Here is a 21,049-nt window from a genome sequence, read left to right on the forward strand (position 1 = left end):
TGGGGGCTATATAGGAAACATGTGCTTTATCTCATCCTTCTGTCCATCTGTCGGTCAGATCGTCCATCCCCTTTCTGTCTGGTCCATTCTAGAGTTACTGTGCAGACAGTTTTCATAACACTGTTGACAATGAAATTCTACCTACTGATTCCAAACACGATAGCGGTGATTTGCTGGTCAAGGCAAACACTATAGCAGTGACCTGCTGGTCAAGGCAAACACTATAGCAGTGACCTGCTATTTGAGGCAACCTACCAATGATGTTTGGTGGTCCTAGCCTCCTAGGTCTAACCATACTAGAGTTATTGTGTGGACAAAATTTCATACAACTATGTGTTTGACCTACTGACCCCAAAAACAATAATGGTCATCTTCTGATCAGGGAAACATACCACTGACTTTTGATGTTCCTAGGTCAAACACTTTTATAGTTATTGTTCAGATAGTTTTCATAAGACAAGTTTGGCCTTTGACCCCCAAAACTACAGCAGTCATCTGCTTTACTGAGTGCAAAGTTCCACCGATATTATTTTAATACGTTTAACCAATTCTCAGTATTTGTGCCAACCCTTCATTCCATGAAAAATGACTCACATTGAAAGTTAATCAAGGATTATATTCAATATCGAATTAAGTCAATCATATGGTCATACTTCATTGAATTTATTTAATGGATAATTTTGACAAACTTTAACCAGTGCAAAGTTACATATATGTACGGTATACACTCCCATGAACTTAGTGAACAGTTTTAGGGATGATTGATGAACATTTGTCACAGAGAACGCTGACAATTGTCAATTCAAGGTTTGGACTAGTGGTAGTTATATCAAATTTTCTGTTTATTCTATGCCTTAAATCGCTCAACTGAATAAATTTGACTCATAAACATACTGACCAAATTTTGTTATGGTTTGTGTACATAAGGCAATTTTCCCAAAAGTTCAAGCAGATACTGTCAAATCTTGGTTAGTTCGCAATTGAAGGGCTATTCTCTGTGGTAACTGGAATTAGTAATCAATTGTGTTCAAGATATTTCACCATTTACCATTGTGACCATGATTGTTGATTATTGATATACATTTGCAAATGTGGGAATTGGCATTTTGTCAGTTCAAGGGTAATAACTTTCAAGGGACTTAAATGTCCCACTAGTTGTCAAATTGTCCCAGGATATTTTATCCATTAACAAGGTGACAAAGTTTAGATGTGGATGCTGCCCGCTAAGCACAGGTATTCACATTTTACATCCTGTCATATATAAGAGGATTATAAAACTTAAAACAATCTGTGTTTAAGAAAATGTATTCACCAATACTTTAACACAGGATTATGAAAACATAATGGTTTTGATTAAGAACAAAACAAAATGACATATTATTATGAAAATATGTGGAGTTGTTTTGAATAATGGTTACAAGTGGTTACACATAGTCTGTGCTGAGTTCTCAGCAAAAAAATGACAACTCAACCTCTCTATTAGCCTAGAGTGGCTACATAATATGATATGAACAGATATTCTTATTAGTTAACAAAGTGAAAAATGAACAATACACAGATGAGAAAGTTTTTATAAGTTAATGCATTTTAAAAATGTTAAATGGACAATTTTTCTCTGATGATAAATGTACAAAAACTATTCTGGGTTAATTAAAATCATATATAATTTAAAAAATATATAAATACAACAACAACTGCACTTAGGTCTACAATATATGCTAATTTTTACAAAAAGCAAATCTTCAAATATTTACAATGATTGGAAAAAATGAAAGAAACATCATTGGATTGGCAGCATTCAATTGGATTATATGGAAATATATGCCTTTTCTTGACACTAAATACAAAAGCACCAAGAGAGCCCTAATCGCCCTTAAATCGCTCACCTGTGTTTTTGTAAATAAAATACAAGTTGTTTTATCTGACAAAGTGGCATTATATTGTAACCAATTTTAACAATTATAGTCCTATCTGCTTGAATATCATTCATTTTGAACTTGCACTCTCACAGACTTGACATTTTTGTCTTAGAATCAGCTGATTTTTGTATCAATGCCTTCAATTGAGTCATATAAGATAAATCACAATAGAACAGATCTCAATTGTTTGGACAACTTCAGAAAATTACATTTTTCTTTCCATAAAACATTAATTGATCAGCAGTCTTTTATCACTGGTTTCCAGACATTGACACATAAAATGGCTCATTCCAAGAAAAAAAAAGTTGTCAAAATGTTACAAAATCTGTGAGAGTGCAGCTTTAAGCCAACAACTAGTTTTTAAAAAGTAATGAAAACTACAAATGTTGCTGCAAAGCACCACATTCAAAATCGATTGTCTCCCATAAAAGGTTCCATAAGAAAATTCAAAGTACCATTGTGTGTAGGACACTATCATATTTAGGACAGGGCAAAAAATACAAGAAAAAAACAACAAAAAAACTTGATACCATTAAATGCGTATGAAGGACACAGAGAATCGATGTCAAAATTGGCAGCCGCCATATTTGTTTTGACAAATTTTATTGAATGGTGAAAATGGCAAAGGTTATTTAATAGTACAGCACATAACATAAGTACATAAATGATAAAATATATTGAAATAACAATGGTACAAAGCACATAAATAGTTAACTGCATTACTGTATTAAGTAATCAATAAACAACCATTTAAATCTGTCATCCCGATGTCGCTCTCCGTGAAGCCCTCAAATCATTTTTCATTGACATAAATTGTATAAGGAACAGCTGTATATTGTACTTAAATGTTTTCAACACCATAGTTAAGTATTTCAAACAAATGGTATAATGAGACGAACAACATCGTCATTGCAAAAGTTTGTAGATTTGGTAGTAAGGCAGCAGCAGTAAGGTAGAGGGAGTTTTTCACTCAACGACAGTACACAATGATGCCACTTTAATTCATGCATGTCTATTTGTTTTTAATACAGAATCATACTACATAAAAACTATCGTACAATTCGAAAAATTTGAAAAGATTAACTACTTATTTGTTGTCATTTGCTGATGGTGACTGTACCCGATTTTCTACTGCCTTTATAACTAAATCCGTCATCGATTTGAGTAACATCTCTTTAAAGCGAAATGTAAACAAACATATTTTGGAAATGGACTGTGGAAAAAACGTCGAAAGCCTAATACTATATATAAGACGCAGGCATTTTATTTATAAGAATTATGTGGGAAAAAAGTGTGTCCTATACACAATGATTAACAGTACTGATGCACAAACACAGGACCGTCACTGCAGACTGCAGCTAAACCGAGCTCACCACAAGCAGGTTTCGACAAAAATGAAGAAAGGCGGACATAGACAGACAAGGTGGTAACTATAGGGCAAAAAAATTCAGGGCTCTAATTATAAGATGCTGATAATTATATTTATACTTAATTTATATTGGTCTTTGATTTAAAAAGAAACTATGCATTCTATGTTGATAAACAAAACATTTACAAAAGCAATACACAGAAAATGACCTAACCATATTTAACATTTAATGAGTATAAAAAATGCAGATTTCTACTCCTAAAGTATTACATTTTCTAAGTACAGTTTCTTTAAAATATTGACCACTAAACATTGACCTACTGATTTCATAATCAATAAGATCTATCTACCTGTGACCGGTAACCTATCTAAATAAGTTTCATAATTCTTTGTAAATTAATTAAAATTTACTTTGTTAGTAAAACTTTTTTCTGGAACATTTTCTTAATAAAATGATGACCCCTGACCTTGACCTTTGACCTACTGAACTTTAACTCTTTATTTTTACCTTTATTTGTAATGTACTAGTCAAGGGCGAGCTTCCAATGAATATTCGTCATCATAATGATGTGAAACTTTTCTTTATCTGTTGTCAATCTGTCTGTCCTGCTTAATTAATACAGCCTTGAAGTAAAACAGACCTGCTGAAAAATACAATCATGTACCTGACAAAATATATAACTGAGCATAACAACTATATTTAGGATTCAAATTAATATATGTATAAGCATAAAAATCATTACAGTATGCAGTTTCAATAAAAAAATTATCAGTATAACATGTAGGAAATAGGAATACATCTGTTTATAAGATTTTTAACAACTAATTTCAAAGAAAATTAAATAGGGCGATGTTTAGAAAATTACAATAGAATCAAGACTAAATGATGAAGGCAAGTCATAAATTCATACAATTAACTGCAAGAACTTTATCTCATTTTCAGCAACACCCCAGATGACAACTAACGTCCATTAGACATTTCGGCAAGATGTTGATTCCTGATATTGTAGCCAAATGACTAGATAGCTTGCATGTTGAGACACTTGAACACAAACAAAGGAATGTGACAGGGGCTAAAGGCTTTCGATGTCAGGTGTACGGCGCACGGCATATCACAGTAGGAAAGTCTACATTAAACCGAGGATGTGACAGCTCTATGTCACCCTGTAAAACACACACAAGTATGTAGATAATGACTAAAGAAACCATAGATGGTAAAAACATTTGGATGTTTGCTACTACTAATACTTTTCATCATTGAGAATAGCCTTCATCATCATGAACCCCAGATAAATAATATATCCCAAATGAATGAGCTAATAAGAAAACCATTTCTCCCTTCTAAAAAAAAAATACACTTTTTACCAAAATGCGCTTAAAACGCACTAAAAAGCGTATTTTTCCTGCGTTTTTCTGAAAAAGTGTATTTTTTCTGCGTATTTTTATGAATAACTAATAACTATAATAAGTGTATCTTTTCTAAATAAGTGTATTTTTTCTGCGTCTTGTTAACTGAAGTGCGTTTTTTGTGTGAATAAGTGCGTCTTTTCTAACAGAAGTGCGTTTAAGTGTATTTTTTCTGTCATTAAGTGCGCTTTTTATACAGAAGTGTGTTAAAAGTGAATCTTTTAGGTTTTCGTTTTCAGCAGAGTGCGTTTTAAGTGGATCTTTTAAGGGAAAAGTGCGTCTTTTATTTTGTTTCTTTTTTTACCACCAATAAGTGCGTTTTAAGTGCGTCTTTTATGTGCGTCTTTTTGTTAAGAAGTGAATCTTTTACTTTTTTTTAATATTAATGTGAATCATGCCGTTCTCAAAAAAACATTTATGAAATACACACATAAATACAAGAAAATGAATGAATGAATGAATCATCCAGTAAATAAGCATTTTATTATTGATCAATATACCTTCAAAATAAAAAAAATAAAATGAAATAAAAAGAAAGATTATTTCAAAAATCAAAAAATATATAATTTCTTATTTATTGTGTAATCAAAAGAACACATTTTACTTATAGGCAAGAATCAATTGCATGTAATAACAACATTTATAAAATTATTATTCCTTAAGTTTCTTGTAATGACTACCAAATTCTTTGTCATTTCCTTGTCAATTTTACAACATGCATGATAAGCCTGATCTTATTTGATTGTACCACGGACCAATTAAATCACAGCATTTAGGGAGCCAATTTTAAATAAAAGCTACTGGTAGCCATTTTGTTGGGATTTCATTAAAAGAATATTAATGATGTTTTAATTAATAAATGGATTTACACCAATTACACCAATTATAACAAATTAATATTAAAGGGATTAGTGAAGTAAAATAATGATCATTTGATCAGGTGAATATGAACTATGATTAGAAACATGACAATACCACTATTGGATGATTTGTGATAGGTCATGGTATGTATTCTTTATTTCAGTTGTTAATTTCACTGTAATGACACTTGACTACTTGTGGGGCTTTTGTTGGTCAACTTTCAATCTAGTGCACATATTTTAATAAATAACAATGCTGTTGTAGATAGTAGCTGGAACTAGGATTATTGGTCCCAGATAGTAGATGTAGTTTTAAAACTCTATGAAGGTGCACTTGTTTTATCCTTATATATGTTAATTTAATATTAACATATTAAGCTGAAATTGCCAGGTTTCCATAAATATGCACACTAGCACCTTTCAAGTTATACAAATGATTACAGTGTTGGTTTTTGGAGGGGTCATAAGACTGCCATCTTCCACATGGCTTACCAGTTATTGGAAACTGGCCAAATTGGGTCAATCAGTTTAATAAAGTCATTACTTATTTAAAATATGATACCCTGTTTTATTCCAGAGCTGTCAGGCCATCTCTAGATTTGACAAAAATATAACAAAAGATCCTTGAGACTGTCATTTTCCAATTTGTAGCTTACAGTTCCATGATTTTCTATCAATTATTTTTGCCACTGAGTAAAAGGTTATTTTATTATTGCTAAATTTGACAAATATGTACTTGTTTGTCTGACTGTATATACATTATGTCCAGTTACAAGGTGTCATGTTAAATTAATTATGCGATGCGAACTTTTTTTTTATATATGTAACACAAACTCATGTTTAGGAAATTTAAATGAAACAAAATGTGTATTTATTTATTCAAATGTGTTCTATTTTTGATGGTTCAATATATTTATATATACATAATATATATATATATATATATATATATATTTTTGCAAAAATGGACACTTTTAATGCAGGTAAAATGCACCTGAGTGAATTTGTGCTCTTTTTTAACACAGAAAAATGCTCTTTTAACACAGAAAAAATGCACGTTGAACACATGTTTTTTCATAAAATTTGTGTGCAAAAGATTCCCTTATCATCAGTAAAAAACGGAAGTGCGTTTTAAGCGCATTTTTAGGGAACAAAATGCAATTTTTTACTGAAGTGCGTTTAACTGCGTTTTAAGTGCGCATTTTGGGGTTAAAAACACAGTTAAACGCACTTCTTTGGGAAGTGCGTTTTCTACCGCAGAAGTGCGTTTTGAGTGTTTTTTACCCCAAAAAACGTGGTTTAAACACACTTGGTGCGTTTTTTTTGTGTAAGTTCGTTTTAAGTGTATTTTTTTTGTTCAAAACCGCACTTAAATACACTCAAGTGCGTTTTTAGTGCGTTTTTTTTTGTAAAAAGCGCAGAAAAAATACGCTTAAGTGTGCTTTTCTGTTCAATTTTAAAACGCAGTGCCAATACCGCTGCGTTAAACGCACTTTTTCCGCACTTTTTTGAGAAGGAATTGGTCCATGAAAAAGTTTCTGCCAAACCATGATGAAAGCAATATTACTGGTCAAACACTATCAAAATCATCCAAGTCAGTTGGAGAGATATAGCTGAACAAACTTATCTGATCTTTAACTCCTAAATGCCACCATGACCTAGAACTGATTGCATATTTATCATCATTGTGATACCAAACAAATTCAAATCCTTGCAGCAGTTCAAATAAAATCATGATTAATAAATTATTTAACATCTTCATTATTAAATCCATGCTTCAATATTTACACCTCAACTTCCATTCCTAAAATGAACAACCTTCCGGCAATTGCAATTATCATTTGATGAACGCAACATCTTCAGATATGCTCAGATTGCATATAAATATACATTGAAAAGTGTTTATCTTGTTATTGTTTTAATTGTGTCACCAGGCCATGAAAAACTTAAATCAACACGGTGAAAAGTGTTCATTTATGATTTGTTATTATATTGTTGTCACTAACTGTTAAATTATACGTTAAAATCGACTATGAAGTTGTTTATTTTTCCCGTGTTGTTATGACGTCATATGGCAAACTATTTCCAGTTAATATCGGGTCATTTCATTTACAGAATGGGTGAGAAAGAACAACTGAAAGGTTTTCTGTAATGAAATGAAGTTTTTTTTAAATAATTCTGGAAATAACAATCTTTTGGTGTAAATATAAGTTATGAATTGCCTGATTATCATGCAATTCATTCTTGAAATAATTCCACTCAATGTTTGACCTGTAAGAGACTGACACTAGTATTCACCTGCGGAGTAAGATTCTCTGTGGATCGAGCGAGGGTGTATCCTTTGCTGTCCATCGCTTCAATGTAAAACTCGTGGGCCAAGTCACCATCCTCATCAAAATACATGGAACTGAAATCAACATCCAGATTATGACAATTAATATACTGATCAATCTGCCCAAATCTTACCAAATATCATATATAGTCAACCCTTCATTAAAGGCAAATATCCCTGTTGTTACAAGATAAATTAGGACATTCAGACTTAATGACCTATTTCTTAACTACCTCGGCCATCGTGAAAATCTCATGAAAGTAATGAGTAAAGTCAATTAATACAACTTGATGTCAATGTCAAGAGTGGCCCTTCTAAGTTATACTATAATATACAAGGCTTTTTGAACACAGTTTCAAATTTCATGTTTGAAGAGGCAAATCATATGAAATTTAAAGCTGCACTCACACAAATTGACAGTTTTGACCTTTTTAAAAAAAAATTTTTTTTATCATGGAATCAGCTCAATTTGGCATCAGTGCCTTCAATTCAGTCATATTGTATGTTAGTAATGCTTTTAGCCATAAAACATCAATTTTGAAAATTAAGTATGTAAACTGCGATCTGCTCTTTTGTCAACAGTCCTAATTATCACTGCTTTACAGACATTTACGCAAAAATTGGCTCGTATCACCACAAAAAATAAAAAAAACTATTCAAAATTATTATCTGTGAGAGTGCAGCTTTAAGATTTAAAGCACTGTAATTCAACTTGAAGGTTTAATCTTCAATCTGTTTCAAGGTTAAAATTTATAGCTTCATTTATGCTTATAACAATTTCAAAACACACCAAAATAAACAGTTTATATTTATAGTGATCAAATTTATAATTTAACAAGAGCTGTCACAGTATGTGACGAATGCCCCTGAATTTGACATTGACCTACGAACAAGGTCAGTACATGAAAAGTTGATCTTGCCTTTACATGTCAAATACATATGGCAAGTTATTTTAAATTGCCTCTGAACATAAAAAAATACCACCCATACTTGACAACCTACACTGTTATGTCCTTATAATCAGAATTCCCTTGTGAATAAACACTTAATGTATCTTTCACCTTAGAGGTAGGGACATGGGTCTTGCACACGACACGTCGTCTTCGTATGTGGAACACATGTAGCAAGTGATTTTAAAATCTGTCCATACAAGGGAAAGTAACAGCCCCGACACGACAACCTATACTCTATGTCCCTATATGCAGCACTCCATTGTGAATAAACCCTATGTGTGACCTTGACCTTTGAGGCAGAGACACGGATCTTACACGCGACACGTCGTCTTGGTATGTGGAACACATGTGGCAAGTTATTTTAAAATCTGTCCATACAAGAGAAAGTTACAGCCCGGACAGAACAACCTATACTCTATGTCCTTATATGCAGCACTCCATTGTGAATAAACACTAAGTGTGACCTTGACCTTTGAGGTAGGGACATGGGTCTTGCACGCAACACGTCGTCTTGGTATGTGGAACACATGTGGCAAGTTATTTTAAAATCTGTCCATACAAGAGAAAGTTACAGCCCGGACACGACAACCTATACTCTATGTCCTTATATGCAGCATTCCATTGTGAATAAACACTATGTGTGACCTTGACCTTTGAGGTAGGGACACGGGTCTTGCAGGCGACACGTCTTCTTGGTATGTGGAACACATGTGGCAAGTTATTTTAAAATCTTTCCATACAAGAGAAAGTTACAGCCCAGGCACGACAACCTATACTCTATGTCCTTATATGCAGCACTCCATTGTGAATAAACACTAAGTGTGACCTTGACCTTTGAGGTAGGGACATGGGTCTTGCACGCGACACGTCGTCTTGGTATGTGGAACACATTTGGCAAGTTATTTTAAAATCTGTCCAAACAAGGGAAAGTTACAGCCCGGACACGACAACCTATACTCTATGTCCTTATATGCAGCACTCCATTGTGAATAAACACTAAGTGTGATTTTGACCTTTGAGGTAGGGACACGGGTCTTGCAGGCGACACGTCGTCTTGGTATGTGGAACACATGTGGCAAGTTCTTTTAAAATCTGTCCATACAAGAGAAAGTTACAGCCCTGACACGACAACCTATACTCTATGTCCTTATATGCAGCACTCCATTGTGAATAAACACTAAGTGTGACCTTGACCTTTGAGGTAGGGACACGGGTCTTGCACGCGACACGTCGTCTTGGTATGTGGAACACATGTGGCAAGTTATTTTAAAATCTGTCCATACAAGGGAAAGTTACAGCCCGGACACGACACATATATTCTATGTCCTTATATGCAGCACTCCATTGTGAATAACCACTAAGTGTGACCTTGACCTTTGAGGTAGGGACACGGGTCTTGCATGCGACACGTCGTCTTGGTATGTGGTACACATGTGGCAAGTTATTTTAAAATCTGTCCATACAAGAGAAAGTGACAGCCCGGACACGACAACCTAGACTCTATGTCATTATATGCAGCACTCCATTGTGAATAAACACTAAGTGTGACCTTTCCGTTGAATTGCATTGGGATGTTATATAACACCTGAACTACATGTACCAAAATGTCATGGTATTCACTTAAATAGATTATGGTTCTATGGTGTCAGGGCCACATAATTAAAGTTAAATCTGTAATAAAATTGAACTATTAATATAACATAAAAAATGATAAAAGAAAATGTTTAGAATGGTTACACATATTAATCTTCATATACAGTACAGCCAACTTTTAAAAAAATAAAAGAAATCAGTTTATTTTTACCTTGTAATGAACATAACATAATAATATTTTTTTTGTTATTTTATTTATAATTTCATAAGATATTATTACAATAAGAAATTGTTTATATGAAAAGTAAAACACTTCAGTATTTATAAAGCGCAAGCCTCTCAAACATTTCTATGCATTATTGCAATATTGACACAAACTTTAGTGAACACTAATGATGTGATATGATTCTTACCCTTTATCTTGGGATAAATTTTTATACGCATGTTACTATAAATAATAACATTCACTATAGAAATTCGTTCGCGTAATAATGATTATCGTCCCAACCCGTGAGATTATTACGATTATGGCATAATTGCCCGATGAGAACGAGAACGTAAAGACTGACATCAATTTCACGTTAATAAGAATGGCCGCTGTATACTTGGTAGGCAATCATTTTGTTTCAGTAATGAGTACTACCCGAAACTGTACCAGATGTTTACATCCGTTAAAGGTCATAAAGCACTGAGGCAAGGAAATGTTTTGTAGAAACTTTTTTTTTTACTTTACTCGCTGAGAATTTTAATTATTCCAGCAGAATGGCTAGGGTCATTTAAGTCGAGATGCTTATGAAATTGCTCCTTAGGCTTGACGACCCTGGCTGTGCCCACCTTATAATTGAAATGAACAACCAAAACAGCCAATGTAAAACAGGAAATATTTGAAGAATGAGAATATTGCAGGCTTATTCTGAAAACACGTACGAAAAGGTTTGCTAATGTGATTTCCAGTCACTCGTTATTTTTCACAGCTAATGCCATTCAAAACCATTTTTTTATTTCACATTTTTAAAACGTTAAGACTTAAGTCACTACCGTACATGCTAATCATAATGCATATCCTTTATTGTTCCACAAAATCATGTTCTTTAAATCCATTTGAAATCATTGACAAATGACAAAACATATTATGTATTATACAGGATCATGAGGATAATTATGTTGACCATGGCTTTTGGTTGATAATTGCCCCAGTGAAAATAATTATTTCTTCCACTGGGGCAATTATCAACCAAAAGCCATGGTCAACCCTTTATAATTCTATAAATAAACTTCAAACTGTTATTGATTTCTTCCATACTTTAAGTTGTAAAGTTGTAACCTACTTACTATATTTAGCTTCTTTTCCAAGAAACTGATGATGTAATCAAACATTATGACATCATAGTGATATAGTATAACAGAGTTACAATAGTGTTGCACTGTGACATTTTTTCAAAGTGTTTATAATTTTTATGCAACACTATTGTAACTGGAGTTACAATAGTGTTGCAATGTTGGAATTTAACACATCAGAGATACAATTAGGTAGCAAATATTTTTAAAGATACACTTATTTTAGGAATACATCTAAAATATTTTATGAGTTAATGCATCTTAACAAAATACACTCAAAAATGCCAAAAAGCTAAATTCTGTACAAATTGCAGTTACAATAGTGTTGCGTTGAGCCCTCGATATGGTCAATGTGAGTCGAAAAGTGATGTTTTTTGTTCTTAAAGCAAAGTTTAAAACATTTACGTACTCGATCACGAAAATATTGATGTAGGTAAGAAAAAAAATAGTTAGCTTAAGAACAAAACATAAAATAAGATAATTCAAAGGTAACCATTTATTATTTTGAAGAATTACCTACATGTAGTTTTACAACATCGATGCTCTCACTGGTGTTGGTTTTGTAAATTGCAATGGTAGCTGATGAACATCTGAGTGTATTATACAGTTGCTATAGATGCACCCTGTAGGTAGTTACTATATATAATACTCATGCTGGTCACCACTCATACATACAGATACATACTAGGGATGGCAACAAGTAGTAAAATTGGTACTCAAGTACTTGGACAATCTTCTGGTCAAGTACCGGGTACTCGTGAGTCTTTGTAATAAAGTAGGTCAAAGGGGTAGGGCCAGCTTTAACACCAAGGATTCAAATTTTGGTCCATGCATGCTTACATGCATCTGTGCATCCTTAAAACTAACTGCACTCTCTTAGTACAGACTGTCTCTCTAAGTTTGTAATTTTCCCTTATCTACAATAGCAATTTCAAGGGCCAAAATCCAGTCATGCATAGGTGGATCTGGTTTGCTTTCGAAAGAGACTGAGCTCTCAAGGATATCTAGCTATTGTATTAGTTTAAAGGCCTAGTTTAAGCCATCAATAAGTGTTCCCACCCCCATTGGTGTATACATAGTACACAACCTCTGTATATTGATCTTAATCTAATTGCCTGGTGCCTTCTTATCAGATCTCCAATCTGTTTGGAGGTTTCATGATGCTATTGGACCCTAAATGGCCCTAAGCCAATAAACCAATATACAGGAAAATGACCCCTACTGTGACACTAGTGCAATTAGCAGAAGATGCACAGCAGTGGATTATCATGCCAAACATTCCTTAAACTAGGCCCTAAGATACAATAAAAACTTGAGACTTTTGTTTTCACAAGCATTTCTACGCTATTAGAATTGCATCCAAGTCCATTTCAGGTCGAAAATATCGGACCGGGGAAGAACGCGGTAATAGTAAGTATCTGTACTGCGTCACCGAAGAGAACAACTGACATAGGTAAAATCACGCAAGTTAACATGCAGAAATATATTTAATGTTTACTTTAAAATGATTTATTGAGAAATAAATTGAAAACAAACATGAGTGTTTACTTTTTTTAAAAAGGGACGCTACTCACAAAAACTCGATGTGAATCAGCACTTTAACTGGATTAAGTTATAACGGCAACGGAAAATCGGGAAAGGAGGTAAATATCAACTAATCGTTGTTCATGATTTTCATGTTTCGATATTTTACAAATTATTTTGTTGTATGTTACTGTTTTAAAAAATTAATAAAGGAATGTGCATAATGCAAAGTAGCATTATTGTCACTATCAAATCTTTGCAAATGTACGAAGGTGTGAAAAACACCCGCTGTCTGTCATTAGAAAAACATCAATAGAACAAACTTTTGTGATGGTAATACCGTATGGGTGTTCGTTCACACTTTACCTGACGTGCTGGCAAGGCTAATTAAATAATATACACAAGACAGTTATCGAAATATGCCTTATATACAATTTTTTTGTTCGTTTTTTACTTCAATATATGTTATAAATACTTTACCAACCTCAATTTTTCTGCTCCGATTTTGACATTTTTCCGCTGCGTCCTATCTTATATATTAACTATCTTTTGCCTGTGTCCTATCTATGCTAGCGTCCTATACATGATATAATACGGTATATGTTTGAAATGGATAATAAAAGTTTATATTCATATTTTACCATGTAAGTGCAAAGCTATTTTGCATAAAACAAGCATTAAATGCATTAAAACACATGATTTACCTTTGCAATAAAACACAATTTGACTTACACAGACAACAATTATGACATACAATCGTAACATTTACTAGGCCATGGCCGAAGTGTTCCGATTGTTGTAAAACTACAAACTGCAGCCTTGCAGATGCCCTTCATGTATATATCGTTATGTTTTGACAGATTGAAATGAAGAAAACCCCATCAAACTCATAATTATTCGTTGGATATTTATTGTTTGTGAACGGAACAAATATAAAACAAGGCAGTCCAAAGGACGGCTATATCCCCCGCCGTTGTTTTTTAGTATATATATATTTTTTTTGCAACCTGACAGGTACGTCGAATCTGACCAAAATTGTACACAAGCACTGGTCAAGAGTGGGAATATAGGATAAACAAGTTGTTTGATCGGTAACCTAAATATTCTTGGATATTTGAACATATTATAAAAGAATATTTGTTTAAGTTATTCATATTGTGTGTAGTGTAGGTAAGATCAATGTTAAGGTTATTTTGGCTGAAAATAGAAGGAAAATGAGTCCTTGATTTATAACATCGATGAAATAGCAAGCCTTAAGTATTTTCGATAAAGTGATACATATATATAGTGTTGATGTCATAACATTGTTTTACTGCTTTTGAAGAGATAACACATGTTATAAATAAATTATCACATTTGTATTGTTTCCATTGTTGTTTTTTAAAATATTAAACTTGTTGCACATACTGATAATGCTTGGTAGAGTGCGCTTAGTATCAATCTGTGCAACTTGTTTAACACTTTCATTTAACATTTATATCTTATCCTCTATTTAGCATTGTCAATATATGGATCCGAAACTTCATGATGGATTACTGGCACAAATTGCAATTTGTTGGAGTTCATGGATCAAGTTCAGTTATTGTTGTACCAAGTAATATGGTATTCTATCAATAAAGTAAAATTATAGCGCGGGCAGGAGCATGTGTACTCTGACCTTTAAATGTCTTGAGTGACCTTGAACTTTGAGGTATGGACCCGGGTCAAGGTCACTGCACATCGTCTCAATGAGGACAGCATTTGTACCAAGTAATATGGTAATCCATCAATGCATAAGTAAGTTATAACACGGACACGAGCATGAGTACTGACCTTTAAATGCCTCGTGTGACCTTGACCTTTGAGGTATGGACCCGGGCCAAGGTCACTGTACATCGTCTCAATGAGGACAACATTTGTACCAAGTAATATGGTAATCCATCAATGCATAAGTAAGTTATAGCCGGACACGAAATGTTACAGCCAGACGGATGGACAGACAGACGGACGGACAGACGGACGAAGTGCATTCCTATAATCCCCTCCCCACTCCGTGGCAGGGGATTAATAACATTAACTAGTTATATTTCTTGTCTTTATGATATTTTATGGACACATTATGCTTTAAGTCGGAATCTATTCTAAAATAATAGACGTGTTATACGGGATTCTTCCAATCCCTAACGTCTAAACGGGTTGTGCAAAAACGGGGGTGTTTGAAAATATTGAAATTGTATTAAGGGTTGAAATGGATAAAGGTTTATATTAATATTTAACCATGTAAGTGCAAAGCTATTTTGCACAAAACAAGCATTTAATGCATTACAAGAGGGCCATGATGGCCCTAAATCGCTCACCTGAGTAAAAGAGTTTTACCTTTGTTATTAATATAGCTTGTTTCTCAAAGAATATTGAACAAGAGCTGTCAAAGTATGTGACAAATGCCCCCCAATGTGACATTGATCTATGAACAAGTACATAAAAAGTTGATCTTGCCTTTATGTGTCAAATACATATTGCAAGTTATATTAAATTGCCTCTGAGCATAGAAAAAAAACACAATCATACTAAATGACAGCCAACACTCTTTATGTCCTCATATTCAGCATTCCATTGTGAATAAACACTTAGTGTATCTTTCACCTTAGAGGTTGGGACATGGGTCTTGCACACGACACGTTGTCTTGGTATGTCGAAAACATATGGCAAGTCATTTTAAAATCTGTCCATATAAGATTAAGTCACAGCGCGGACACGACAGCCTATATTTTCCTTCAGGTTGCCATGGCAACCAGAGTTCTGCATGGAATTAATTTTTTTGAACAATTTTGAAAAAGCACCAACCAAGGATCATTCCTATGAAGTTTCATCAAAATTGTCCAAGCGGTTTAGGAGAAGAAGATGATTGTAACCAATTGTTGACACTTTTCCTTTAGGTTGCCATGTCAACCAGAGTTCTACATGGAATTAATTTCTTTGAACAATTTTGAAAAAACACCAACCAAGGATCATTCCTATGATGTTTCATCAAAATTGTCAAAGCGGTTTAGGAGAAGAAGATGATTATAACCAATTGTTGACATTTTCCTTTAGGTTGCCATGGCAACCGGGCCAAACAAAATTATGTGAACAAATTTAAGAGAGGTCCATGCAAGGACACTTCAAACCAAATTTGCTGAAGATCTATCAAGGGGTTCATGCGAAGAAAATGTTAAGTTTTTTTTACTAATTTTAGCTCTGGTGGCCCTTAAAAGGGGCCAAACAAAATTATTTGAAAATACCTGACAGAGGCCCATGCTAGGATGCTTCAGACTTGAAGATCCATCAAGCAGTTAATAAGATCAAGCTGTTTAAAGGTTTTTCTATTTTTTGCTCTGGTGACCCCTAAAAGGGGCCAAACAAAACCATTTGAACAAAGTTGAGAGAGGACCATGTAAGGATGCTACATATCAAGTATGGAGTCATTCTGACCTTTACTTTCAGAGGAAAAGATGTTTAAGTGACAAGACAATGTAAAAACAAATGACCCCTGAGCAAGGCCAATTTGACCCCGGGACAATAATTTGAATACCTTTGGTGTAGGTCCACTAGGTAACACTTTATACCAAATATGAAAGCTCTAGGTCTTATATTTTGGAGAAGAGGATTTTAAAGTTTTATTATATAAGACTATATAAAAATATTGAAAACCTAAGCCTATGAACACGGGGCGTGGCCAATTTTGACCCCAGGGCTAAAGTTTGAACAATCTTAATAGTGGTCCGATAAACAATGCTTCATACCAAATATCTAAGGCCTTCGCCTTTTGGTTTCGGAGAAGAAGATTTTATAAGTTTTCATCATATACATATATAAGGAAACCCATGACCGCCCGGGTGGGGCCATTTTTTGACCCCAGGGCCAAAGATTGAACAATATTGGTACAAGTCAACTAGATGATATATCATGCCAAATATCTAAGCTCTTGTCACTACTTGATTTTACGTGTGTATCTATATATGTATATTTGTTATTAATTGTTGTATGTGGCCCATATTGAAAATTGGTATGTGTACTAAATATGTTATCCAGTTTAAATTAAGACGTTACTTGTCTTTGTGAGTTCTGAGAAGATTTTTTAAGTTTTCAATATAACACATATAGAGAAAACCCATCAGCCCCGGGGTGTGGCAAATTTTGACCCCAGGGCCATAATTTGAACAAACTTTGTAGAGGTCCACTAGACGATGAATCATGCCAAATATCTAAGCTCTTAGCCACGTAAGTTCAGAGGAGATGATTTTTGAAGTTTTCACTATAAACATATAGAGAAAACCCATGACCCCCAAAGGGGGTGGGGCCAATTTTGACCCCAAGGCCATAATTTGAACAATCTTTGTAGAGGTCCACTAGACGATGAATCATGCCAAATATCTAAGCTCTAGTCCAAGTAAGTTCAGAGGAGAAGATTTTTGAAGTTTTAACTATAAACATATAGAGAATACCCTAACCCCCCTGGGCGGGGCCAATTTTGACCCCAAGGCCATAATTTGAACAATCTTTGTAGAGGTCCACTAGACGATGAATCAAGCCAAATATCTAAGCTCTAAGCAACGTAAGTTCAGAGGAGATTTTTGATTTTTTTTAATATAAACATATAGAGAAAACCCATGACCAACCAGGGGCGGGGCCAATTTTGACCACATGGCCATAATTTGAACAATCTTTGTAGAGGTCCACCAGACGATGAATCATGCCAAATATCTAAGCTCTAGTCCAAGTAAGTTAAGAGGAGAAGATTTTTGAAGTTTTAACTATAAACATATCAAGTATACCCATGACCCCCTGGGGCGGGGCCAATTTTGACCCCAAGGCCATAATTTGAACAATCTTTGTAGAGGTCCACTAGACGATGAATCATGCCAAATATCTAAGCTCTAGTCCAAGTAAGTTCAAAGGAGAAGATTTTTGAAGTTTTCACTATAAACATATAGAGCATACCCATGACCCCCCGGGGCGGGGCCAATTTTGACCCCAAGGCCATAATTTGAACAATCTTTGTAAAGATCCACTAGACGATGAATCATGCCAAATATCTAAGCTCTAGGCCAAGTAAGTTCAGAGGAGAAGATTTTTTAAGTTTTCACTATAAACATATAGAGAAAACACATGACCCCCCGGGGCGGGGCCAATTTTGACCCAAGGGCCATAATTTGAACAATCTTGGTAGAGGACCATTTGGTGATCCTACCTACCATATATCAATGGCCTAAGCCTTGTGGTTTGGGAGAAGAAGATTTTTAAAGTTTTTCCTTTCCATTGCCATGGCAATCAGAGTTCTGCATGGAATTAAATTCTTTGAACAATTTTCAAAGGGGACCACCCAAGGAACATTCCTGTGAAGTTTGGATGAAATTGGCTAAGCAGTTTATGAGGAGATGTCGTTTAAAGTAAAAGTTTACGGACGGACGGACGGACGGACGGACGCCGGACAAATTGTGATCACAAAAGCTCACCTTGTCACTATGTGACAGGTGAGCTAAAAACACATTATTTACCTTTCCAATAAAACGAGTGTTGACTGACACAGACACTTATCCAAATCGTAATAACAGTCTGCGAAATAAAAAGAACTAAGCATAGGCCATTCGGCCCTATAAACTTAACAAATCCATAGACCTGAATCATATTTCATAGGCCCAAAAGAAAAATAACAAGTTTGACCACTTCATAGAGTATTTAATGCTATTCTATTGTTAAAAGAACAACAAAGAAAACACAAGGTCCTCAGCCATCTTCACATCATCATCAGCATCTGAATCCTCTGAGTCTAAGCTGTCAATTGTCTTCCTCTGAATCATACATATTTATTATATTGGACGACTCAATGATTTCAGTACCATATACCGTTAAAGTATGTAGGTAAAATCATAAAAATACAATCTACTGCAGTTTGTTTTGGTGCAAGTAGAGGCTATAAGCATCTTAGCAAATGCCAAAGAAAGGACGAGACAAAACTAGCATCTATCAAGTTATTTTGGAAATTCCGTTAACAAATCAGTGCACGACATAGTTTGCCAGGTCTTAACAATCACGAAAGTCGCTAAAATATACATATGTGACAAACCAATTTTTTAAGTTGAGGCGCGGCAATTTTGATTAATTGATACGAAATATGTTTTCTACATAAATAAATAAATGTTTTTTAAAGACATGAAGTCTGTTCTGTACCTTATATCACATTCCATCACTGAAAATTGATCAACTGGTTCTGTTATCAGCTATCCCATCGTGAAGTCATCAAATGGCAGATAATTTGAAAAACGGTATAAATGTATTTGAAAGAGTGTATACAGTGAAGCATTGTAATGCAATCACACACTTTATGAGATATTTTTTCTGACACGAAAATGAAAATCAGGCGTGTGGCTTATTTCGCAGACTGTAATAACTTGATCACCTCTGACAAGCTTCGAGATAGACCTCGTAAATACAATCGTAATTACTCGGCCATGGCCGAAATGTTCCGATTGTTGTAAAATTGTGAACTGCATCTATTTTATGATTTTTGATATGACAAATCCTTCACGTACAAATTTTTTTGTATGATAAGTGGGTAGTTATTCCGATCGGGATTATGGATGAAAGCATATTGCTTCAATAAAATATCATAAAAACAAGAAATATTACCAAAAAATGTTGTTGTTGTTCTTTCGTATCATACTATCAAATCGTTACGATATATATACATGAAGGCAACTGCAAGGCTACGGTTCACAGTTTTACAACAATCGGAACACCTCGGAGATAGCCGAGTTGTTACGATTGTATTTACGAGGTCTATCTCAAAGTTTGTCGGAGATGGTCGACTTGGAACGATTGGCACAATTGTTGTCTGTGTCAGTCAAGTTTCGTTTTATTGGAAAGGAAAATCTAGTGTTTTAATGCATTTAAAGCTTATCTTTGCAATTATAAAATAAAATACGAATATAAGTATTTATTATCTATTTCAAACTTAAAATACCTTGCTTAATACAATTTCAAATCCCCCCCCCCCCCGGGACCTATATATAAAATAACATTATCTGGTAATATTTCTTGTTTTTATGATCATTTAAGGACGCAATATGCTTTTACCGGAATCCTGATCGGAATAAGAACCCACTTTTCGTACAAAACAATTTGTACATGAAGGATATGACATATCAAAAATTGTAAAAAAACATCAACGTACAATTTTTTGGAATAACCTGGAATCGTAACTGGAAAAACTACCCACTTTTGGTACAATACAATTTCTATGTGAAGGATTTGCCATATCAAAAATCGAAAAAAAAATCTGTCAACGTACAATTATTTGGACTAGGTGGGAGGGGCACGGCGCCTGTATTGAACAAAAAAAAACATACCCAGAGCGTTTGAAGACATACGGCGTTACTGAAAATCGACCAACAGCAGACTCGTGCTCTATTTCCTGACTTGAAGAAAACAAAGAAGAGACTGATTTCGAAACTTTACGCGCTACATTTGATGGACCCTGTCCCATAACTTACGTTTTTATTAAAATAATTTGTCAGAGCAGCTAATGGTCGTCTTGATTATATAAAACATGATTGTGTTTATTTTTTGTCGAAAAAGTAAAAAAAAAATATTACGAATTCTATTTGAATGTCAATGGAAGTCCTATCACAAGTAACATATAATGCAACGTTATAATGTTAAAATTGCTTTCACTTGTTCAGCGTTTTCAATTTTAATCGGTTAAGTAAAAATCCGAGCATAGAATATTGGTCCCA

General features: G+C 34.2%; 1 protein-coding gene across 1 annotated transcript; it reads right to left on the minus strand.

The window, feature by feature from the left end:
• Window positions 1-1,289: 1,289 nt before the first annotated feature.
• On the minus strand, window positions 1,290-20,853 carry LOC128217773 (tumor suppressor candidate 2-like). Its single transcript, XM_052925145.1, has 3 exons — window positions 20,663-20,853; window positions 7,854-7,962; window positions 1,290-4,452 (listed from the first exon to the last, which is right to left on the minus strand). The coding sequence occupies exons 1-3, from the start codon at window positions 20,797-20,799 to the stop codon at window positions 4,378-4,380; spliced, it is 321 nt and encodes a 106-aa protein (XP_052781105.1). The 5' UTR covers window positions 20,800-20,853; the 3' UTR covers window positions 1,290-4,377.
• Between the last annotated feature and the right edge of the window lie 196 nt (window positions 20,854-21,049).

This window comes from Mya arenaria, chromosome 14 (genome assembly GCF_026914265.1).
Source record: "Mya arenaria isolate MELC-2E11 chromosome 14, ASM2691426v1".
Taxonomy (NCBI): Eukaryota; Metazoa; Mollusca; class Bivalvia; order Myida; family Myidae; genus Mya; species Mya arenaria.